Below are 23,803 nucleotides of genomic sequence, written 5' to 3'. Positions count from 1 at the left end.
ACACACACACACACACACACACACACACACACACACACACACACACAGACAGAAGCATACACAGATACACACACGGAACTGAAAGCAATTATGTCAGTGTCCCTGTGTATGGAAACGGACAGAGAACTAGAATTGGGGTTTTGGATCAGCAATCAAACTTACAGATCAGCAGGTCAGGGCTGACTGATCATTGTAGCATCTCCTCCCTACATCTGTCTTGTCATAACTGCTTTTTGATTTAACTTTTGTTTCCAAAGGCTATTCCATCGGAAAAGTCAAGACACATGAACTACAGAAATTCAAAAGACGTGCGTTATCTTAGAGCAGTGGTTCACTGAGTCTTCCAACAGTAACAAAAATGTATAGGGTTTGAAATAAAGGTGGGATTAAAGAATGTACCACCAAAAATAAAATCATAGTAATCAAACCTAAGGCTACAAATGAAATGCACCAAGAACTCTACAGCTTTCACATAAATGAATATGAAAAGAATGTTTACAAAGGACAAATTACGGAACCTCAGCCAGGTGTGAGCACCTGGAGTCCTTATTTGCACGTTAAACTCAGGCTCTGTGCTGCACTTACCTCCTTTCCACTTGTGTCCTTGGAAGGAAAGGACACGTTATCACAGAGGGAAGCACATCTCTTTTTTTCAAACTGGAAATGATGTGTTGCATGAGGGCAAGATCTCTCCATGTTTTGCTTTTCTTGAACACCGCAGTCATTTTTTGATGGGTCTTCAGAAAACCCACTTTTTTCAAGCACTCTCTCTGTACCACAGTGAATGGAATTTAAGCTGGCTGCCTTTTGGAAAGAAAAACTATCAGTTCTTCTCTGGAATGTTATTTCTCTTGGGTTGACATCATCGAAATGGTCCTTCCTCTTTGCACAGTAGGGAGTGCTGTCTTTTTCTGAAATCCTTTCCTCTAGTTCACTAACTTTGACTTCTGTTTTCTGGTGTTGAGGAGGAGAAGGGCTCCCAGGATGACACCGACTGCTCACCGTCTCATGCTGGACACCGGCTTCCAGAGTGAGGCTGGGGCTGGTACATCCCTCCTGCACCAGCCCCTTGGACCAGGGGGCTGCCTGCTCCCTGGAGACCAGGATGCTACTCCTCTTCCCTTCATTTTCATGGTTTGGCTCTCCTGACTTTGTGTCACCTACAGTTTTCTTGGTCGGTTCTCTTCTAAAGTATTTTCTGCTTCCAGCAGAATATTTTTCAAGGCTCAGAGGAGTTTTGGCAGGATCTAAATATTGTTCTTCTTTCTCCGCTCGGACACATCCACAGACATTCCCCATGTGATTTGCAGGAAATCACAGTTGCTCAGTGTCACTCATTTCAAAAGCCAGGGCTTACTCAGATCTCCATGCAGTCTAATTCCTCAGACTTCATGACCATCCTTTTCAGCATGAGGCCATTTTGCTTATGAGAAAGGCACCCGCAAGAAATGCCGTGGCATCCTGCCCAGCCGGTCCCTGGGTCTCATTAGACACCCCGTGGCTTACTTCTGGCCACCAATCATCTTAGACAAACATCACTGCTCACTGTCAAATGACACGCTGATGAGCTTTCAAGGCAAACCCTTAACTTTATTGCACGAAAAAATTCTGATCCTTGCTTTACTTTCAGTTTTCTGAAATGCGGTTACACTACCAAAGTTTGAATTAACCTTTGGAACCACTGGTGATTCAGCAAACACGAGCACAAACAGAAAGCAAATCCCAGTCAAACTTAGTTTCAAAGTGCCTTTCAAATTTAGTTTCAGAGATTCTCCACCATACAATTTTTTTTCTTAAGAAACACAATCTAATGTTGGCACTTGCCCCCCAAAAAAGGGCTCAAAAACCTCTATAAACTGTACTGACTCTTATTCAAAAACAGCAGCCATAAAAAAAGAACAGGATGATTCAACAGCTGAAGGAGAGATAATACATGCTAAATGCCTAAAACACTCTATTCAAATTGTTTCTAAAATCAATCTCTTCGAATAGTTTGTCATACTTTTCATATGACAAATTTCCAAGCCATTTCTCTTTTTATGATCATTAGGATTTTCATATGAGGAAATTGATAAATTTTATGATTTAAAGCATGGAACTCTTAGCCAGAAGAAACATCTGTGTGTACTTATACATGAATTAAGGCAGTTGAACTTTACTTGTAACTTTTATAATTGTACCCTAGTTAAATATTACACAGTTTTACCAGGGCCATGGTGTATACATAATAAATCAGTATGGAACCCGATGACCTAAAGTGTGCATATTTCTAACACTGAGTCATCAATATGGTAAAAAGGAAATTAGTATCGCATGACTAGTCTTTTGCATAAGCTGACTAGAGCCCACGAGCCACAACTACTGAAGCCCGCATGCCTAGAGCCTGTGCTCCGCAACAAGAGAAGCCACTGCAATGAGAAGCCTGCACACCGCAATGAAGAGTAGCCCCCGCGCACCACAACTAGAGAAAGCCTGTGCGCAACAACGAAGATCCAACACAGCCAAAAATAAATTAATTAAATAAATAAATTTATCTTAAAAAATGGAAAGAAAATTGATAATTGCCTTTCTTTAGGTTGTCTTTAGACTGATCAAAGATGGAACTCATTTTTCTAAATAAAAATATTCAATTAAATAGTCAAGTTAGCAATGTGGCTGATATTTGTCAATAACAGACCTGCATGGTGAGGTTTTCCTTAATCATTTCAAGGGGAAATTAATCTCCAACAGAAAAATAACTGAATATCCTAGAAGACAAGCTGGTAAAAATAAAGCTTCAGGTTTGTTGGTTTGTTTCTTTTTAATTTGATTTTCAATGTCTTCATTGGCAATGGAACATTATTCAAGAGAATTTCAAAGTATAATGGCTGTTATTTACACTAACACGATGATAGAGGCGAAACCAGTGATTTGCAATTGCTTCCAGCCCTGCCAAACAAAGCAAATGCCCATTTTCAGGCCACTGCACACTGCTCCCTCCCCCAGGAATGGCCCCACTTCAGTCTCTGCCTGGTAACTGGCATTCCTCTTGCAAAGCCCATCAGTGATAATTTCCTTTATTCTCTAAGACCTTCTTAATCCTACCACAACACACCCTCCTCTACATCCCTATTCTTATTTGTATTGTGATAGACTCATCACCCCAGATTATAGTCGGTTTTACAAGCAGTCTCCCAAGTATAGAACAATATACTTCATCATCTGAATGAGACAGGCTTTGCTGCAGTGCTGCAGTGCTTGTACCTGGACACACCTCTCCTCCAGCAACAAAATACAAAGAAACTATATGCGACTAAAAATAACTGTGTGCATTTTGCAGTTGGGGCAAATTCTGGACAAAAGATACAAAGAGCCCAAAAAACCCAACTGCCACTTTTGAAGAGCCCAGAGCAAAAAGCAGGATACGGGCATGTGCCCCCTGCACTCAACATCACCTAAGCCACCCCTCAGCCTGAGTCCTGGACACACCCCTACCCTCTCCCCATATAAGGAACAAGCTCGTCCCGCCTCAGGGAACAAGAACAAGCAAGGGAACCTGTTGTTTGTTCCCCCTGCTGCTGCAGGGGCCCCAATAAAGCCTTGCCTGAATTTCTTGTTTGGTTTCTAGTCAATTTCTATTGATTAAGGAGGCCAAGAACCCTGGTCAGTAACAATTAGTATCTCTGGATCTAGCGTATGGTAAATAATACAGGATTACTGTATTGATAATGCTTACCTTCTGTAACATATTCAATTTGCAATGCTCAAATATTTTTAAATCAATAAATAAGGCTCTGTCTTGGCATAACCAGTAAAATCGTTCTAATCTTAAATTATCATAGGACTAAGAAAAGTATTTCTTTAAATGAAAAGGAAAATTTTAATTTTACCAAAAAATTTATATGTTTCATTTTAAATAAATCTTGGTCTAACTTTTAAATACTGGTGATAATTTAACAGTCATAATATCTTGTAACTCAGGTCCTAAAATACACTGGATTTCATAATATATGCCACAGGATCATATTAAGAAGCAAAACTCTTGGGAGTTTGGGATTAGCAGATGCAAACTGTTATATAGAGGATGAATAAGCAACAAGGTCTTACTGTATAGCACAGGAAACTATATTCAATATCCTGGGATAAACCACAATGGAAAAGAATATGAAATAGAATGTATATATGTGTACAACTGAACCACTCTGCTGTATAGCAGAAATTAACACAACACTGTAAATCAACTATACTTCAATAAAATAAATGTTAAAAAAAAAGAAACGGGCTTCCCTGGTGGCGCAGTGGTTGAGAGTCCACCTGCTGATGCAGGGGACACGGGTTCGTGCCCCGGTCCGGGAAGATCCCACATGCCGCGGAGCGGCTGGTCCCTTGAGCCATGAGAGGCCCACGTACCACCAAAAAAAAAAAAAAAAGAAACAAAAAAAAAGAAACAAAACTTCTTTGGTACTTCTGTGGCTAGTCCTCTTCTGTCCTCCAAAGACACCTGAACCCCAAAGAGCTTTCTTAATATGTAATTCTTTTTTGAATGATCTTTTGCTTTACAATTCTTTCAATTTAGGGTCTAACCATACTGCCTTTAATTTCCAACCATTTACTCACATTTTGGTCTGTTACTTTCTGGTTTCTTCTCCCAGGAACTTGGGGGGACCTTCTCCAAGGTCCCCAATGTCTTTTTCCTAGACAAAACTACTAACCCGTACTCAATCTTAACTTTTTCAGGCTCTCCGGTTGCATTTCACACTGCTCACCATTCCTTTCTACTTGCAATTATCTTCCCTTGGTTTAGTCAATACTACATTTTCTTGTTACTACAATTAGAAATGAAGAATGCTGCTCTATCTATTGGGAGAATGTTGGTAAAAGTATCATCTAGGGCTGTGATGAATCTATCTCAATATAAATAAAAAGAGGGAGGTAGAGGAGTGTTGTAGGATCAGAAAGGTGTTAGAGAAAAAGGGAGATGCTCACTGATATTAGAGATAGGCTTTGCCAGCTGGATGCCAGCTGCCAGCCAGAGGTCTCCAACTGTTCATTTTCTGTTTCCCCAGATGGAACGTCTTCCTCCTGCACCCCTAATCATGGGCCTTCCCCAAATTTCTGTCCTTTGCTCTCTGCTCTTCTCCACACGTGCTCTTCCCTTGGATCCTCTGAAGATCCCTTCTCTCTGACAGATTCAAGGACCACTTGTATTCTGGAAACTCCCAGGTTTATCACCTGTACCTCTGACTCCCCAGTTCCGCTCTGCTCACACATTTCCAGCTGCTCAGCAGACAGAAGCCCAGGGTATCCCACCAGAACGTCAAACTCACGCAGAAGGTCACCTTTCCCTTTACCCTCACCTCCATTACTGGTTCTTATCTCCCAGGCTTAACCGTTCAGAGGCATCTTTAATCCCCTTCCTTCATCCTCCACACTCTGTCACCAAGTCCCTTCCTTTCTTTCTTCAAAACACCACCCCCTGGATTCAACTTTTCTTCCCCATCTGAGTCCTGCCTGGCCTCTATCACTCCACTCGGAGGGCACCACCTCAGCCTCTCAGCTTATACCCCTGACTGTGGCCTGTGATCATTTCTGATTTTTTTTTACTGGAGCCCACAGAATGGTTAGGTGACTTGCTCGATGCCTTCATGGCTACAGATAAAAGAGCCAACGATGACACTCAGCTCTCCCTCCCTCCAGAGCCTGGGTGTGCCCCACAGGGGTTCCCACTCTGACCTTCAAAATCCAGACTCAGCCTGTATCACCAGCTGTCAGTAACTATGGGATTGGTTCCATCCAACAGGCCTCTAACCTCCCTATATGGGACTCTTGCATTTTCAACCCTATAAGTTCTGGATCCCTGAGAAAGCTGCTGAGAAACACCATGTGAAATCTGCTTTTTTGGCCAGTTCTAGCTAGACTTCACCTGTGCTGGTAACAAGGTCTGGGGTCTGGCTCCATGACCAAATCCCTGCCTTGGGTAAGTACTCAGTACCCCAGGTCCCCTAAGGATGGGGTCCTCTAGTAATGAGGGTCCTGCTTCCACTTCCTGATACTGGATCTCCCAGCCATCAATAGCACAGCTAAGTGGACATTCACCTGTATTAGCTGCCCTGTCGTCTGGCAGGCTGACACCTGGTTACCTGGTCTCCTGGGACCTGGGTCTCCTCCTCCAAATTCCTACTGCTGCAACTCTGTTGCCTGTCCAGGTCCTGGAATCTACAAGACTCTGCTTCCTATACCTGTCCATCCCTGCCAGATTTATCCTGTTCCCAAATGAGCCCTGACTACATTATTTTCCACCTACATTCTCCTACAAACCCTGTATCCCAGTCAAATTTTTTAAAGATTAGAAATAAGTCTTCTTCTTCCCAAAATTTGGTCCAAAACCCCAGCTCCTTTCTGAAGTTGGCAAGTTCTCTCTTCCTCCTGCAAGGTCCACCACACAGCTGTCAATCAGTAAGACCTGCTGTGTGCCCACTACAGGCCAGGCTCTGCGCGCTGCACACACAATGCTGCGTGGTCACACAAGGGATTGACAAACCCAAAGCCAGTTCCAAAACTAGGACTCACCCTAAATCAAATGAAGATGATTTTTTTTAAAATGCATCATTTTATAAAAACCAAAGATCAAGATCAGCCTTTAACTGGCACTGGTAATTAGATAATAATTCATAGTTAATATATTTGCCTTTACTCTCCTTAAACCTAGTTTGAGAAAGTGGAGCTCTACAGGAAACGTGGATGGTTCTAGTTCAAGAGATGTCTTTATGAGAACGATACTGCCACCTAGTGTCTACAAAACTAGGAGAAAACAGCAGGCATAGTTGAGAAACTGTAATATCAATGAAACCCATTCTAAATAAGGATTGAATCATAAAACTTTTATGTATCTAAATCAGGTAATGCTGGCCAATAAACAAAGAAATGTGGCTACATTCAAAAAAAGGGAATCTCTGTCTTCGAACACTGAGATTACAAGTATTTTAACCTTTCAACAACACGAAATGAGATGCCAAGTTCATTAGCAGCATGTTACTGAGAGGAACAATACAAATATATTGTTTAAGAAACAAAGCCTAAACATCATATGATATCACTTATATGTGGAATCTAAAAAAAATGATACAAATGAACTTATTTAAAAACAGCAACAGACTCACAGACTTAGAAAACAAGCTTACGGTTACCAAAGGGGAAGGTGGGGGGAGGGATACATCAGGAGGTTGGGATTAACACATTCACACTACTATATATAAAATAGATAAACAACAAGGACCTACTGTACAGCAGAGGGAACTCTACTCAAAATTCTGTAATAATCTATATGAGAAAAGAATCTGAAAAAGAATGGATATATGTATAACTGAATCACTTTGTTGTACACCCGAACCGAACATAACATTGTAAAGCAACCATACTCCAATATAAAATTTAAAATTAAATTTTAAAAGAAAGAAAGAAAGCCTGAAATTTATCTTCCTCCTTTGGATGTGAATGTGTAATTCACCCTTCACATGAACCACCTGAAAACTAGCAATGAGGCTAAAAGAAATGACAGTTAAGAAAATCAGGCTTACCTGAAAGTGCAAAATTATTGTCCATATTAATCCCAAAGTCAATTTGGGATTTCCATCTGTTATGTCATCATTTCTAATGTTCACTAATTTCACCTGTTTTGTATGTGAAGAAGAGATAAAATATTTTTCAAACCAGCACGAGTTATTTTTATCTACATAAAAGTGATTCAAAATTACAGATACAAAAAAAAAGCCTGAATAATTTAAATAACAGTAATCCTTAAATTACTGTTTTACCCCCATCCCCACTCATTTTCATTGCAAATTATAGAGAAACTACAAAGGAAAAAAACCTCAATATTATTTTGGTTTTGTCTTCTACAGCAAGTATTAAAAGTACACTTGTCAAAACAAAAAACACAATTCAAGCGAAAAGTCCTAAATACTTAAGATTTTTAAATTAGAAATAATTTTGCCTTTTGAAAACAAGCGTTATTTTACAATTAAGTAGGAAACTATTCTGAACCACCACATAATTTTAACAACTTTCTTACACTTCGGTCATAAAGAGTATTTTAAAAAAAACAACTAGCACTATTATTCTATTTGTCTATCATAGACTGCTACCAAGATAAGTAACTATATAACTCACTGGACATTTGGAAGACTGTTCAAAACTTTAAAAATAATACAATAATCAGACTTAAAGCTTATCAACTGCCCAATTATGCATTCAGGTAAATAAATGTAAGGATGATATTTAACATTTACTTCCTGGTAAAAGAATTAAATATCTATCATGAATTCAAGAAAATGATACCTAACATTTTACTTCCTGGACAAATCACTGCCAAAAATATTTCGACAAGGAGACATAATTAACCATTAATCCTTCTGTAAACTTCCACTAGAATAAAGAAGAGTAAGGCAAATACCAATATCATTTAAAATATAAGCACTGAGTATTTGCTAGAATTTAATAACTAAAAGCACTTTGATGCCATAATAAACTAAATGAAGGACTAATAAACAGACAGTGTTTCCTGCTCCTCCTTGCCTCCTCTCTTCTCTTCCTCCTACTCCATTAAAAAGCGAAATTGTTGCCACCTCTGATTTCTCACTGTTTTCAGTAACTTTCAATTATCCTGAGTTTCTTTGATTCCTCCTTTTTCTACTAATTGAAAATTACCAATTATTTGCCTTATATCTCTATAATACACAATGCTACCAAATCAAGATCAAATCCAATACGTTGTTCATTCTTTTCCATCATTTCTTCTGAAACCTCAAGCCAGTCAGGGATTGTTGTCAGAACTGTTTTATTTTTAACTACTTCTAGATTATCCAGTTGTATCTACTTATAAAAAATAAACTATTGCTTCCTCACTACTATGTATTAAAAATACATATGTCAAGTTTTTTAAAAGTATTATGTTAACTATCTTTTATAAAAATAAGGTAATTTTAATAAAAAATAAAGTATTGTCTCCCCACTACTAAGAACTGTTCATAGACATTCTTAACATTCTGTTGCTACTAAAATGTCATTAAATTCCTAGGCAAAAGCATTCCAGTTCCAACAGAAGGAAAACTCAGTAGCTCCTATTCAGATGGAAATGTAGCCACTTACACCTACTATTAACCTCCTTTTCTTTGGAACAAATGTTTAAAAACATTTTAAAACATCTGTCTCATGAAAGCACAAGTTTAATGATTATAATTCACAGTCAACTTTAACCTTTTCATTCCCTGACATGGTCCTATGCATATTTATTCAGTCACGTATGTTTATGTGATTACAATCTTTGAAAAACATCATACCTGGCGTCTTTTCAAATAGTCAAGTGCAATTTGTACATTCTGTAGTCTGTGAAAACGCATCCGACCTTTCTCTCTGGGCTAAGAATAGAAAAATGCAGGGTATAAAAAACACTGTATTTTCTGATACCACTGATCATGCTAAATACACGTATGCTGAATATCCTATATAAATATACTGTATGCTCATCTTAATATGTCAAAACAGTATTTACTGCTTGGGTAGATCCATTAAATATTTTAATGATATTTTAAATTTTTTGTATTATCTGAGATTGAATTTAAACTTGGGATTTTTCTGAGTATTATTTTATTTTAAACAGATCCTTTATTCCAAATATTTAAACAAAAGAAAAAGAGAAAATACCACGGAACATGTACACTTTTCATATTCACTATCTTATAATTCTAGCCTACAGTTATTAGCTACAGATGCACAAAAAGAATTAAATACCATTCCCCATTTTGCCTTCTTAATAAACTTTAAATCAAGAAGGTTTTTATAATCATATATGTATGGCATGTTAATGAAAATGAGGTAAAGTAGCATCAGTTAGTATAAAAATCACCAAGAAGGAGAAAGACAGTGGAGGTTTACTTAGCCACGATAGAGGAAGAGAGAAAAGCAATTAAGGCCATGTAATATATTTCCTCTTTATTTTGTTTTCGTTTTGCACAAAATCGGTTGGACTCGCTAATAGTTTTACACTGCTTGGGGATGGACGTGATGATTTGCTGTCTCAGGAAAACTGACAAACCGTTAACTCTTTTCCTTGATGCCATTTCCCTTAAGAAATGTCACAAGTTAGCAGAAGGAAAACGTAAGGAAACAGACCTGAGAAAATGTTCAACAAAAATGCAAAGAATGGAGCTGAAATTTACCACATAATATCTTCCAAAGGGAAAAAAAAGAAAAAAGAAAACTGACAGCTGAGCTGCTCAAACATGAATAGGTTGCTGAAGCCAAAGGCAGCAGAATTAAAACAGACAGCAGACCACAGAATGGGAAAATAAGTTCCATATAACAGGAGAAATGATGGTGATGAATTCCCCACTGGATCCACAAAAGCACAAATTCTAATAAAATCAGGGGGCTCTAGGGACGTGATGACAAAAGAAGCACATCTGTCTTGCAAAGGTAGGCTGAGTCAGTTGAGTGTCACCGGGATTAAACAGCTCTGTGAGCCCTGTCAGGATTCTAGCATTTTAAGTATTCCCCCCTAAATAAAACGAGACATATAAGGTAGGTAAAGAATGTCCCTCAAATACCTACTGCCAGTAGGAATGATTTAAAGCATAATCTTAAACATTAAATAAATGTCCGTAAGTTCCTTCAAATAAAACAAAAGACAGTTATGTTGGAAATATTAATTTCAGAAGTGGAACAGATCTGCATTAAAATTAGTGGGCTGGTTGTAAGATTTCCATACTTATACAAAAGGTATATAAATTTCTTTAGCTCAAATGCCCTCCTGTAATTTAACCACATATGTTCGAATACCATGCAGTGCACAGAAATACAGAAATAAATTTAAAGAGAAAATATGTCCTTTGTCCAAGTTGCTGGTACACACACATCCATCTCCCTGCGGGTTTTGGTCCTTTCTACAGTTTTCTAAAAAGGAGCCCAAACCCGTGGGTTACACTATTGTGTTAGCGCTCACCGCATGTAAGGCTAGGTTAGTGGAGTTACGGGGGCGACACCTACCCCCTTATCCTCATCCTCCACATCCTCATGCTGTTCATATTCGCATGCTTCTGTGGCACTCACCAATCGTAAGGTCTTCAAAAAATCTCGTTCCCTTGGCTAATGAATATAACAGACAGAAGATAGGACAGCAAAGACACAAGACAGACCAGAAATGAAAAGAAGAGCATGAACAGAACTTAATGAAGGAGACCAGGTAACCAAGAAGGGGGAGAAATGTTCACAAAAAAGGAGATGACACCTGTGGAGGGGGTTAGACCATCTGTCAGAAAGTGATGCTTATTTCCTTGCTATTTGTGAGTCTTTTAATAGGGGGTTATATTATGCATCTAACTTCTGATAAGAAAAAAAAAAAACCCAAAGGTAAAAAAGAACAGAAGTAGTATTTTAATTATAGAATTGATTATGTAAGCAAGGTCATCAAAGTACTTCCATCTCCAGAATGCACAGCATTTAAAGTCTGAAAATGCTTCATAATCTAACCAGAACTTTTTCCAGGCAGAATTCACAGCAGCTCAAAAGATGAATGCTGCAAAACTCTGAACAGTCTGTGCTGAAAACAAATTAGTCATATGCAAAAAGGATTACATGTTCTTCAAAATAAATTATGAAATTTAAAACTTACCAAGGTGTCTCCTGAAAGAACCTCTAAAAGAGAGATCAAATTGTGTCCATCCCTCAAGTCTTCATAGAGATCATTCACGTGTTTTCGAACCTACACAGAAAAAAGCAATTTAAAATTTTCGGTCCTAGAACCCAGATCACCCTTAAGACTCAAACAAGAAAGGGGACAAGGAGAAAACATTCCTTCATGTACATGTGTTCACTCATGTAGTGTTTTTAAAAATATTAGTATTCTCTCACTACTTAAAAAATAAAATTTAGGGCTTCCCTGGTGGCGCAGTGGTTGAGAGTCCGTCTGCCGATGCAGGGGACACAGGTTCGTGCCCCGGTCCGGGAAGATCCCACATGCCTCGGAGCGGCTGGGCCCGTGAGCCATGGCCGCTGAGCCTGCGCGTCCGGAGGCTGTGCTCCACAACGGGAGAGGCCACAACAGTGAGAGGCCCGCGTACCGCAAAAAAATAAAATAAAATTTAAAAACTAAAAAAATAAATTTCAGATTAATAATTCATACAAGTAAAACTGTTAAATTTTTAACACAACAGAATATATAAAAATCTGGACAACTACATAGAGTTACAATTTCCAAAATACAGGCAATGCCCTGACCTGAATCATGATTCCTGATACAGCAACCAAAGCCACCTCAGCAAGAGGGGTGAGTTTTTATCCCCCGGTTGGTCTTCCTAATCTCTGGGCCACAAAATCCAGGATGCCAGAGGCACACACTCCACACTTTAAAAATCCACAGATGTAGGCTGGGGAAAGGGTACATGAGACTCTGTATACTGTTTTTGAAAATTCCTGTGAGTCTATGGTAATTTCAAAATAAAATGTTTTTTAAAATTCATATATGTGAGGTCATAAGACCTCTGTCCAAAATTCTTCTGCACAGCGTAAATCTTCCTGTGGTGGAGAGTTTTCTTTCTTTCTTTCTTTCTTTTTTTTGATCCTTCTTTTTTAATATTTTACTTTACATTTAAGTAATTTGATTTACAATGTTGGGTTAATTTCAGGTGTACAGCAAAGTGATTTAGTTATACATATACCTATTCTTTTTCAGATTCTTTTCCCATATAGGTTATTACAGAGTACTGAGCAGAGTTCCCTGTACTATGCAGTAGGTCTTTGTTGATTATCTGTTTTATATATAGTAGTGTATATATGTTAATCCCAACCTCCTAATTTACCCCTTCCATTGGAGGGTTTTCATAACCACATTTACACTAGCTGCAAGTTAACAGGCCTCGTTTAAGTTTCTGATTTTAGAGCTCAAACCACCAAAGATTTCCCCCAAACTCTGCTAGCTGGCCACGCAGGGACACTTCCTGTGAATGAATGCTTGGCCCACTGTAAGGGGTCTGCCAGACAGACAAGGACAGAGCAGGCTGTGAGAATGGCTGTCCCACAGTGGGCTGGTTCACCTCCACGTCACCTTTGGGTGATTCTGGGCTGCGTTACTTTGCGCTGCGCTCAGGAAAGGAGTCAAGGAAGTGGTCCAGAAAGAGGCAGAGACCAGCATCCCCCTTGCATCACTTGGGCACAGCCCTACATGCTCCCTGTCTGTGTGGTACACTCTGGAGGTTTATACACATGAGTCAAACTCCTTTGCGCTTGCAAAATGTCAGGTGAATATACAGCAGAAAGTAATACAGAGATCCAAAGTATAGCCAAAACTCTGACTACAGAGCAACCAGCAAGAAAGGGCCTAATGGAAACTAGAAGCAAGGCTTTGATGGGTAAGTCTTCTGGGTCTAAAAAAGAAGCTAAATTTTATTATCTTAACTGACTATCTACATGTTTTGCAGTATGTTTTATCGTCAGAAAATATTTTTGATTAGTGAAGAAAAAACTTCCCTTAAGAGTTTCGTATCAAATTTACCACCTCCTATAACAGTATTTTGGGACTTTCTGCCTAAGTCACAGAACCTTTTAATATTCCATTAATTTAATATTCAATTATCCATCTATGCATCATTACTACAAAAAATATAGGCATTAAACTCAGGCCCAACAGCTCTAAGTAATTGCTAATTCCAATAGTACCTATAAAGTGGCAAGGAAAACTGAAACAGTCAAATTACTTTTAACCAAGTGTCCCCATTTTCACAAGCTGACATTTTTATTTTGATTTCCTAATTCCCAAGGAATATCAGCTGACTCTGGTGTCACAAGATACAACAGTAATAGAAAGCTCAAAAATACTTCATTTTTCTAAAAAAAAAAAGAGTATATCATAACACATTTCAGGCAATCCTTATTTAGAAAATCTATACATATCCAAATAAGTTACAAAGAGATTATTCCTTCCATTAAATATTGGGTTGGCCAAAAAGTTTATTCAGGTTCTTCCATAAGATGCTACGGAAAAAACTTTTTGGCCAACTCAGTATTTACCTTCCATTCAATAAATACCATTAAATGACAATCCCCTGAAGTACTCAATTACATTTCAGAGATGAACCAATTTCCAAGGATCTTTTCAGGAACAAATCTATGACATCCATGACACACATGTGTGCAGAAAAGCAACTTTATGAAATGAGCACTAATACTTAATTTTCTACTCACATACTACTCACTGTAAGAATTCACCTGGCCTCATTCCAAGTCATGAGCTTGAATTTATAAGTCCAAGGGCCTACTTGAAAACAAGACAGAGGATGTCCATAGATGGATGAATGAATAAAGAAGATGTGATATATACACAGTGGAATATTACTCAGCCAGTAAAATGAAATCTTGCCATTTGCAACAACATGGACCTTGAGGGAATTAGACTAAGTGAAATAAGTCAGACAGAGAAGAACAAATACCATATGATTTCACTTATAAGTGGAATCTAAAAAAACAACAAATGAGCAAACGAAACAAAACAAAAATCACAGATACAGAGAACAGAATGGTGGTTGCCAGAGGGGAAGGGGTATGGGGAGCGGGTGAAACAAGCAAAGGGGATCAAAACATACCAACTTCCAGTTATAAAATAAGTAAGTCATGGGGATGTAACGTACAGCATGGTGTCTATAGTCAATAATATCGTAGCACATACTTGAAAGCTGCCAAGAGAATAAATCCTGAAAGGTAACTTTGTCTGGTGATGGATGGTAACTACAGAGTTTTGTGGTGATCATATTGCAATGTATACAAATATCAAATCATGATGATGTACACCTGAACCCAATACAATGTTATCTGTCAATTATACCTCAATTAAAAAAACAAGGCAGAGGAGCTAAGCTTGTGAATTTCATGCACATCACTGCATTGAAATCTATGTACTCCTCTATGTATCTCCAGTGTAACCAGAAAGCAGACTAACTCTAAGAGCCTGAGCAGGGACATGAGAGATCACATATATATAAACAATATTATGCAGCTCCTGACCCTTGGCCAGCTGCTGAATCCCTCAAAATAGACAACTCCATAGTGCACGTCTGACATCTTCAGAAGGTACAGTAGGACACAAGTGCACGGTCAGGATGGGGTCCCGCAGGGCAGTAACCAACACACAGAGTTGAGTATGCCATGCGCTCTGGTCCCCTTTACCCACTGAGGCCTGCCTGAGTCACACTTCAATCCACATGCACTTCCTCTGTCTTTCTCACTTCAGGACAGTTAAAGATGGGGTGTAATTAATAGCCAAGACATGGAAACAACCTAAACGTCCATCGACAAACGAACGGATAAAGAAGACGTGGTACATATATACAATAGAATATTACTCAGCCATAAAAAAAGAACAAAATAATGCCATTTGCAGCAACATGGATGCAACTAGAGATTGTCATACTGAGTGAAGTAAGTCAGAAAGACAACAACAAACACCATATGCTATCACTTATATGTGGAATCTAAAAGAGGACACAAATAAACCTATCTAATGAAACAGAAACAGAGTCACAGACATACAGAACAGACTTGTGGTTGCCTATCTATGAAACAGAAACAGAATCACGGACATAGAGAACAGACTAGTGGTTGCCAAGAGGGAGAGGGTTGGTGGGGGGATGGACTGGGAGTTTGGGATTAGCAGATGTAAGCTTTTATATATAGAATGGATAAACAAGAAGGTCCTACAGTATAGCACAGAGGACTATATTCAATATCCTATGATAAATCATAATGGAAAAGAATATAAAAAAAGAACTATTTATATGTATAACCAAATCACTTTGATACACAACAGTAATTAACACATTATAATCAACTATACTTCAATAAAAGAAAAAAAAAAAAGATGGGTATGATTCTGAACACATATTTCACAGGAAAGCAATTTCACAACTTGCCAGATTGAACCAAACCATCTACATCAGGGAAACTTTCCACAGCAAGGTGTCCTTTTCCACCATCATATTTATGCAACAATAAAGAAAAATCAAATTAGGCATGTTTAGAGAAGAAGAAGATTATGCCAAGTAAAACCACGTTAGGAAAAGAGAAAACATGTTATAAAGGGGAAAAAAAAAGGATTTTAGTTATGTTTCTGCCATAGGTCTCATGAACTAGTACCAACTACCCAAACTCTCTGAGCCTCAATTTTCTCACCTGCAAAATGAAAGTTTGAAAACAGAAGGCCTCGAGTTCAAATCAGAGAACAAAAATTCTGTGATCTGAAAATAAAATTGTCATTGTTTTAAAAAAATCAATGTGTCAACTTAAAAGAGAAAATATGTAAAACGGAAAGCTACTCTTAAGCCTTCTGGCTTAATTTCTTAAGAATTTTAGAAAAAAATACATAAATAGAATAATTTAGCTTCTATAATGCTTGAAAACATCCTGAGTCATTGGTTATCATGGAATATTGCTTGTTTTTCCTGTCTCAGAAGATCATTCTGAAGGTCCAGAGAAATACTGTATATGAAAAACACTACATAAAGGTAAGATACCATTATTCTCATCTTTATCACTCTGTATAAAACAAATGCCACCAGTATTAACAAAAATAAACAAAAATATATAAACGATGAGTTATTACTAGGCATCCAACCCTGTTTAAGTGCTTTATAAGTAATGGCTCATTTTCTTCACCACAAAAGAATAGGGTAAAAGAGAATGTTAATTAAAAATTAAATATCAACATTATGGAAAAAAAGAAAAAAATTAACATTATGGGGAAGGAGTGGTAATGGATGAACTGCGTGGAAATAACTGGGGTCCTAGAGAAATATCTGATTATGTGATCAACTGGGGATGAAAAAAGGAAGGGATTAAATAGTTAAGCTGACACAGAAAAGCCTTTTATTTTGTCCAAAGTCTGTGTCATAGATATTTGGCCTGGTAACTTTCCTTCACAGATGACTGCAAACTGCCAACAGTCTCAACCTTCCGCTTTCACTTTTTAATAAAACATTCTTTCTTCCCATTTTGGATATTCCCTGTGGGACAAAAAACTGTCTGAATAAACAGTGCTCGAGGAAGTGATGAGCAACGTGAAAGCACTTTGAGACACTGTGGTTAAATTATATAACTTGAATTACGTAACAGGGATGAAGCATCCTTTTCTATATTTCATACAATACTTCCAGAATTTTGCAGTGTTTTTTAAAACATGTGTACAGCATTGCACCTACAGTTCACCCCTAGAGGGCGCTCATCTTTTGCTTAAGAAAAGTTTCCTAAGGAAGGGAAATAAAAGTAGAAGGAGGTTAGGCTGAGATTCCAAACAAGGTCCTGGTGATGACATACTAAATACTTCCGTTTTATTTTTGATAGAGAACAGAGTATATCATGCCAGGTCTGTATCATCTAAATGGTTTAACTGTTCAAAATACCACTCAAAATTTTTATTTTGTTAACTTGTAATTGTCTGATTTTACATGGGCTAAATCAAATTCAACTTTGAAGATCAGATCATCATATAGCTGCTTATGTAATGTTTAAGGATACCTTTCTCAAAAGTCTGACTCTGCAGTGGTTGATGTCAATCTAGACAAATTCCACAAAAATTTTACTTCCCATACCTAAACTTGCTGCCACAGTGGAGCTGCAGTTCAGTTCAAGTCACCAAATATTTAGTAAGCATCCATCGTATGCCAGGGTATCAATTGACGTCTAAGGGTGCAAAGTTGAATAAGAGCATGCCACCTCTTGAGGCCCACAGGCTAGTATGACAGAAATTTACAGAGGGGTCTGGAGTCTGAGAAGTCCCCCCACAAAGATGGGAGTGTTCCAGGCGGAAGACAGAACCAGAACAAAGAGCCAGGTGAGGGTGCATGCAGCTGTAGGGTGAGTTTCAGGGAAGGAAAGCGCCCGTGAACCAAGGAAACATGAGGTAGGGGATGAGGGTGGAAGGGGGCCAGGGTGTGGAGGGGGCTTGACCTGCCACTTGAACAAGGACAGACCTTCCCTGAGCAAAGCAAACACAGCCACTGAAGGCTTCCACGCAGAATGAGGACACAGTATCTGACCAATATAAACCTTCTAACTATCTTGAGCAAACCTGAAGCACAGATAAAGCCCCCAAAGGTCCAATCTGTAGGCAAGGATGGAGGAAAGGTATCTCGGCTGAAGGGGGGGCGGGGGGGAACAAACAGAGGCCACTTGGTAAAATGCAAGCCTCCCAACCCAGCAGCAAGGAGCAAAATGCCAGAAAGGACTGCCAGGCCTCTCTTAAAGCAGTCCTACATCTGAAGGACACAGTATTCTGGAAAACAACCCCTATCTTTAGAAAGCCACATAAATAATAAAAGAAGGCTTGTCCCAAGTGAGAGCGCCTCAGTGCCTTAGGTGGAGAGAAAGGGGACAGTCAGCTTCAGGGAAAACTATAAGTGAAAACGTTTTTCAATGTAATTTTTTGACTTCAAACAAACACACTCAGGAAAAATAAGCAACCACATTCTCCTGGGAGAGCTCCTTACAAGTCCTACTCTATTAATATGTTACCATATAAATTATTGATAAGTAAACTGATGCTTTAAAAATAGACAGAAATGCTTCAAAACAATGTATTCGCTTAGGTGCCTTATCTGAACAGTTATTACAAACTTATTTCAGTACTATTTCTTTAAGAATGGTGAAAAAATAAAACCACAGCTCAGACTCTTCCTAAATTACCATAAATTCTAAATTGGTGTAGGTAAATATAAAAGGGAAATATCCTTATCTGATGTAATAAAAAGGTGATCATGCTTTTTCCTAGGCAGTATATTAGGTCAGCATTAAGGCCATACATAACTTATCTCCTTCACTGTTTTTTAACCATAAAATAAAGATATTCATCATACATCATAGGGTATTAATGAATAAAATAATGAAGAGTTTTAAACAAATCAGTGTTGGCCCTAAGTAGCACAAATAATCTGTCTACTCCATATTGGACCTGATTAGTTCTCAGACAAAGAAGATTTCTCTTTTAAGCTTTCAGGTTGACGATCTACAATCAATTAAAAAACAAGCAAAAAACAACAAGGTCTTCTCTAGTCTTTCACTACAAGGTAGAACTATAGGTTGTTAAATAAAATAAGAGCATCTTTCTTACTGATAAACACTTTATGATTTGGGGGCATTTTAGTCACGGTTTCACCCAGGTACTTCTTATACTCTCTTCTGTACAGCTTCAACATTGTCGTAGGAACCTTTACAAAAGGCGATTCCGATTTTTAGAAATTTTAAAGCAAGAAGCTCTTTTCTGTAACAATTTGTTTGGGGTTTGGTGGCTGGTTCTGGTTTGGTTTGGTCTGATTTGGGTCTACCTTTCCTTCCAGGTCTTCCCTTCAGTCCACAGGAAAACAGACAAAAATCTATTTTTGCACGTGTCTCCCCATTGTCCTGTGGGTCTTTTATCGCCTGCAGACCTGTATAGGCCTTGGTGCTAAACACTTATAAGTAATGTAATTGAAAGGGAAAAATGAACTTAGAAATCAATTACTCTGCATATTAATTATTTTGTATCTGCCCACTGTTTTTGAAGTTAATTTTCATTAAAGATGTGGTCTAGGGACCTCCCTCCTGGCACAGTGGTGAAGAATCCGCCTGCCAATGCAGGGGACACGGGTTTGAGCCCTGGTCCGGGAAGATCCCACATGCTGCAGAGCAACTAAGCCCGTGCACCACAACTACTGAACCTGTGCTCTAGAGCCCGCGAGCCACACCTACTGAGCCCACGAGCCACAGCTACTGAAGCCAGTGCGCCTAGAGCTCATGCTCTGCAACAAGAGAAGCCACCCCAATGAGAAGCCCGCGCACCGCAACGAGAATAGCCCCCGCTCGCCGCAACTAGAGAAAGCCCGCGTGCACCAACAAAGACCCAACACAGCCAAAAATAAATAAATAAATAAATTTATTAAAAAAAAGAAAGATGTGGTCTAAACAACCTCTATACTACAATGTCAAACAAAGGAGCATGGGTTCACAAAGACATCAGCGTCATCCACTCCATGTAGGCTTTAAAAGGTAGGAGGGGGCTTTTTCAGATGAGACTAAAGGATGTTTCTGCCCAAGACTGTCCTGAGGGTCAAATACAGTGATGTTTTGGCAGGAGGATGTGGGCCTCTCCTTTTAAAAGTTTATAAAATATCTTCCTAGCTCACTACTTACATAAACCTTTCTTTAAACTATTTATCACTTCAAGAAATCACAGCAAGTCCTAATCTATCAGAACAGTTTTCAATGATAACACAAGGAAAAGGAAAGGTACCAATCACTGGCATTTTTATATTCACCTCTTTCCCATTCACCTTCTCACAATTTGGGCAAAAGGAAGAAAAAGCTGGGAAAATGGGAATCAGAATCACTTACTTCTAATGAATAGTTAATAAGCTAGTCAATGAAACTAAATTTTGAAATAAATGTAAATGTGTGACTGCAGTGATGTAACAAGACAAATGATGACAACTCTGCTGAATACTTTTAAACCAGTGATGCACTACATGAGCTCATATGTGTCAAGTCCTAAAAACAGAACTGTATGTAAAATGAGCCTGTTTGACACAGGTAACCCATAGCTACAGCATCAAAGTCCTGCTCCGTTATCACCAACATTTTAAACAGATTCCACTGTATTGTCAAATTCTAGCTTTTACTGGAAAAGTTATGAATCAGAATTGTGCATATTTTTCAAGAAAAATCATGTAAAATTATTTTCTTAAACTTTCATTTAAGTTACAGACATGACCAAAATTTACAACTAGTTCAAAAAATGTGTATATCCTCAATAAACCCCCACTTAATGACTCCAACATCGTAAGTTAGGTTCAGATTAATTATTAGAAACTGGAGATGCATTCAGGTAAATATATCCAGTTCCCAGATGAAAATAAAGACAGCTCCTGGAATAGAGAAACATACCAGTCATTGCCCCTTCATGCCAAGTCACTTTAGCAGACTGATTTTCTTCTTAACACCTGTCTATTATCCATTTCAAAGAAGCCTCGACCATGGTTGGCGATAAGAAGGAATAACTTTGGGGGTTGGAGGAGGGGGAGGGAGGCACCGCAGGGCACCCAGCAGTCCAGAGTAAGAGCTTTGAACACTGAGGAGGGGGCAGGAGGACCCTCAGCAGCTGTTGAGTGGGGAGAGAAGAGTCCAGGAGAGGGACAGAGGGGAGTGACAAAAACTTTGCTTACTGAACACTTTTGAGCTGAATCATCTCCTTGGGGCTTGTTTCAAATGCCCTACAGGCTGTCAATGCCAAACCTGTTCCACAGTAATTCAACAATGAAGTAGACACTTGCCCCAAATAGGAACTGTCCTCTTTCCTTTTGGCACCATGTAAAATACCTTTTACAGGAACCCTCCTACACTGTTGCTGGGAATGTAAGTTGGTAACAGCCACTATGGAGGTTCCTTAAAAAATTAAAAATAGAGCTACGATATGATCCTGCAATCCCACTCCTGGGCATGTATCCAGAGAAAACCATCATTCAAAAAGATACATGCACCCTAATGTTCATTGAAGCACTATTCACAATAGCCAAGACATGGAAGCAACCTAAATGTCCATCAACAGAAGATATGGGTGGGGGGGTGTTGTGTGTTTTTGTGTGTATGTGTGTATATAAAAGGATGGAATAATGCCACCTGCAGCAACCTAGAGATTATCATACTAAGTAAGCCAGACAGAGAAGGACAAATACCATACAATATTGCTTAAATATGGAATCTAAAAAAATGATACAAATGAACTTATTTACAAAACAGAAAAAGACTCACAGACATAGAAAACAAACTTACGGTTACCAAAGGGGAAAAGGGTGTGGGGGAGGAATAAATTAGGAGGTTGGGATTAACATGTACACACTACTATACATAAAATAGATAGCCAACAAGGTCCTACTGTATAGCACAGGGAACTTTACTCAGTATTTTGTAATAACCTATAAGGGAAAAGAATCTGAAAAGGAATATACATATCTACATATATATATAGATATATATAAACTGAATCACTGTGCTGTACACCTGAAACTAACATGATATTGTAAATCAACTATACTTCAATTTAAAATTTTTTTAAATGAATAAAATACCTTTTACAACATAGCTGTTTATAGCAAAAAGAAGCACAATCACAGGGCACACAGAAAAGCCAAGAACCAACTGAGCCCTCAAGGACTAACTTCTCCTTCATGGAGGATGACTAGCCACTTGTGTGCCACTTGCTGGAATGGTTATAACATGAGTCAGGCTGCAGGCTGGGGAGGAAGCGGGACCCTCGTGGAGAGAGTAGGGCAGATACTGTGGGTAAGGCGCCAGGGCGGGGGAGCCGGTGAGCAGGGCTGCCTTCTGGTCACACCAACACGGGCACTTCCCTCGTTGCTTTCAGAACACTGGGCGAGAGACTTCCAAAGGGGGATGACACAAATGGTTGCTTCACGTCTTTTGAAGTCTCAAGGAATGGAAAATCTCAGGGGTCTCTCAGGAGCACATTTTATAGTTCTGAGGCCTTAATACCATGATGCTCTCTGATACTTTACATGCAACTAATTCACTCTTCTTTAAACATAAGCCCATGTCCTCAAGTCCTTACAAGTAAACAACTGAGAACAACTGGTTGCATCCTCTTCATTAAACCTTTGAAATAACCCGGGATTATGACCAAGACAACTGCAATGGGGAGATGAACACGGAAACTATTTTTAAAGACACCCCCAGACGATGCAATTCCTCTGTCTCTGCTCTCATCCATGCTAATGCCTAAAACCTCTTGCCTGTTAAAATGTTTCCTTAAATCCAGATGAAACTCCAAGGCCCCCAGCACGATGATTTATATTTTCCAAACTAAAACCACTGCTAAACATATCTAGGAAACAGATATGTTTGGAGGGAATCATAAATACTGGATTATTCCATTAATTACTTAATGAAAAAAACTTTTGACAAATGTTATATATGCTGTTGTTGAAACGAATCTCTGCCACAGAATTATATCTTCTGTGGGAAGATTCAAACTTGCAAAGATGCCATCAATTTCATCAAAGTGATCACCTCCCAGGGATGGAGTGGGAGGCTGGGGTTAGCAGATGTAAGCTTTTATATATAGAATGGATAAACAACAAGGTCCTACTGTATAGCACAGGGAACTATATTCAATGTCCTATGATAAACCACAATGGAAAAGAATTATTAAAAAAAGAAGGTATATGTATGTAAAACTGAATCACTTTGCTGTACAGCAGAAATTAACACAACATTGTAAATCAACTATACTTCAATTTTTAAAAAGTGATAATCTCCTAAACAACATTACAATTTTGCCAAATTTCCAGATGCCAACCTGTTCGACAGAGACTCATAGACCACAAATGCTCAGCGGCTACTCCGCGCAGGTGTTCACGACCAGAATCAGAGGCGATGCCCATGTATATCTCATACTAAAGCCTAAAATCTAAGTGGACACTATTTCCCCTCCAGCCCCTGTTCTGAGCATCCTCTCTTTTAAACAGACACATTTCACCAAGAGTAGGCTGGAACCAGGTACCACCTAGCAAATCAGGGGCCACATTTCCAAAGGTGAATCCAGGACACAGCTGTGGGTACACTGCAGGACATGTAGGTCCCAATGCCTTAACGGGACAGCTGCATGTCCAGTCCCAAAAGCTAAGAGAATTTGAAAGGAATGTTGGCTGAATAGTTGAGGTCATATTCTCAAAGCCCCCACTGTCGGTGGTATTTCTCTGCTTGCTTCATGGTTATTCCTTCTACCAAAAATGCTGTT

General features: G+C 38.8%; 1 protein-coding gene across 19 annotated transcripts in view; it reads right to left on the bottom strand.

Moving 5' to 3' along the window:
* Positions 1-23,803, bottom strand: part of DST (dystonin) — a 497,966-nt gene that overhangs the window by 228,182 nt on the left and 245,981 nt on the right. For 18 of the 19 annotated variants that reach the window (XM_027126879.1, XM_027126873.1, XM_027126884.1 and 15 more), the window contains 3 exons: positions 11,648-11,737; positions 9,318-9,395; positions 7,557-7,649 (listed from right to left, as the gene is read on the bottom strand). In XM_027126879.1, coding sequence (XP_026982680.1) covers positions 7,557-7,649; positions 9,318-9,395; positions 11,648-11,737 — 261 coding nt within the window. Of the gene's footprint in view, positions 1-585; positions 1,386-7,556; positions 7,650-9,317; positions 9,396-11,647; positions 11,738-23,803 lie in introns of those variants that run through there. The other variant, XM_027126868.1, reaches the window with a different exon arrangement.

The sequence above is a fragment of the Aethalodelphis obliquidens genome, unplaced genomic scaffold (assembly GCF_003676395.1).
Source record: "Aethalodelphis obliquidens isolate GAN/ISIS:26980383/991018 unplaced genomic scaffold, ASM367639v1 scaffold31, whole genome shotgun sequence".
Classification (NCBI taxonomy): Eukaryota; Metazoa; Chordata; class Mammalia; order Artiodactyla; family Delphinidae; genus Aethalodelphis; species Aethalodelphis obliquidens.
Note: the sequence above shows the minus strand (reverse complement) of the source record. Positions and strands in the feature narration are given on the sequence as shown.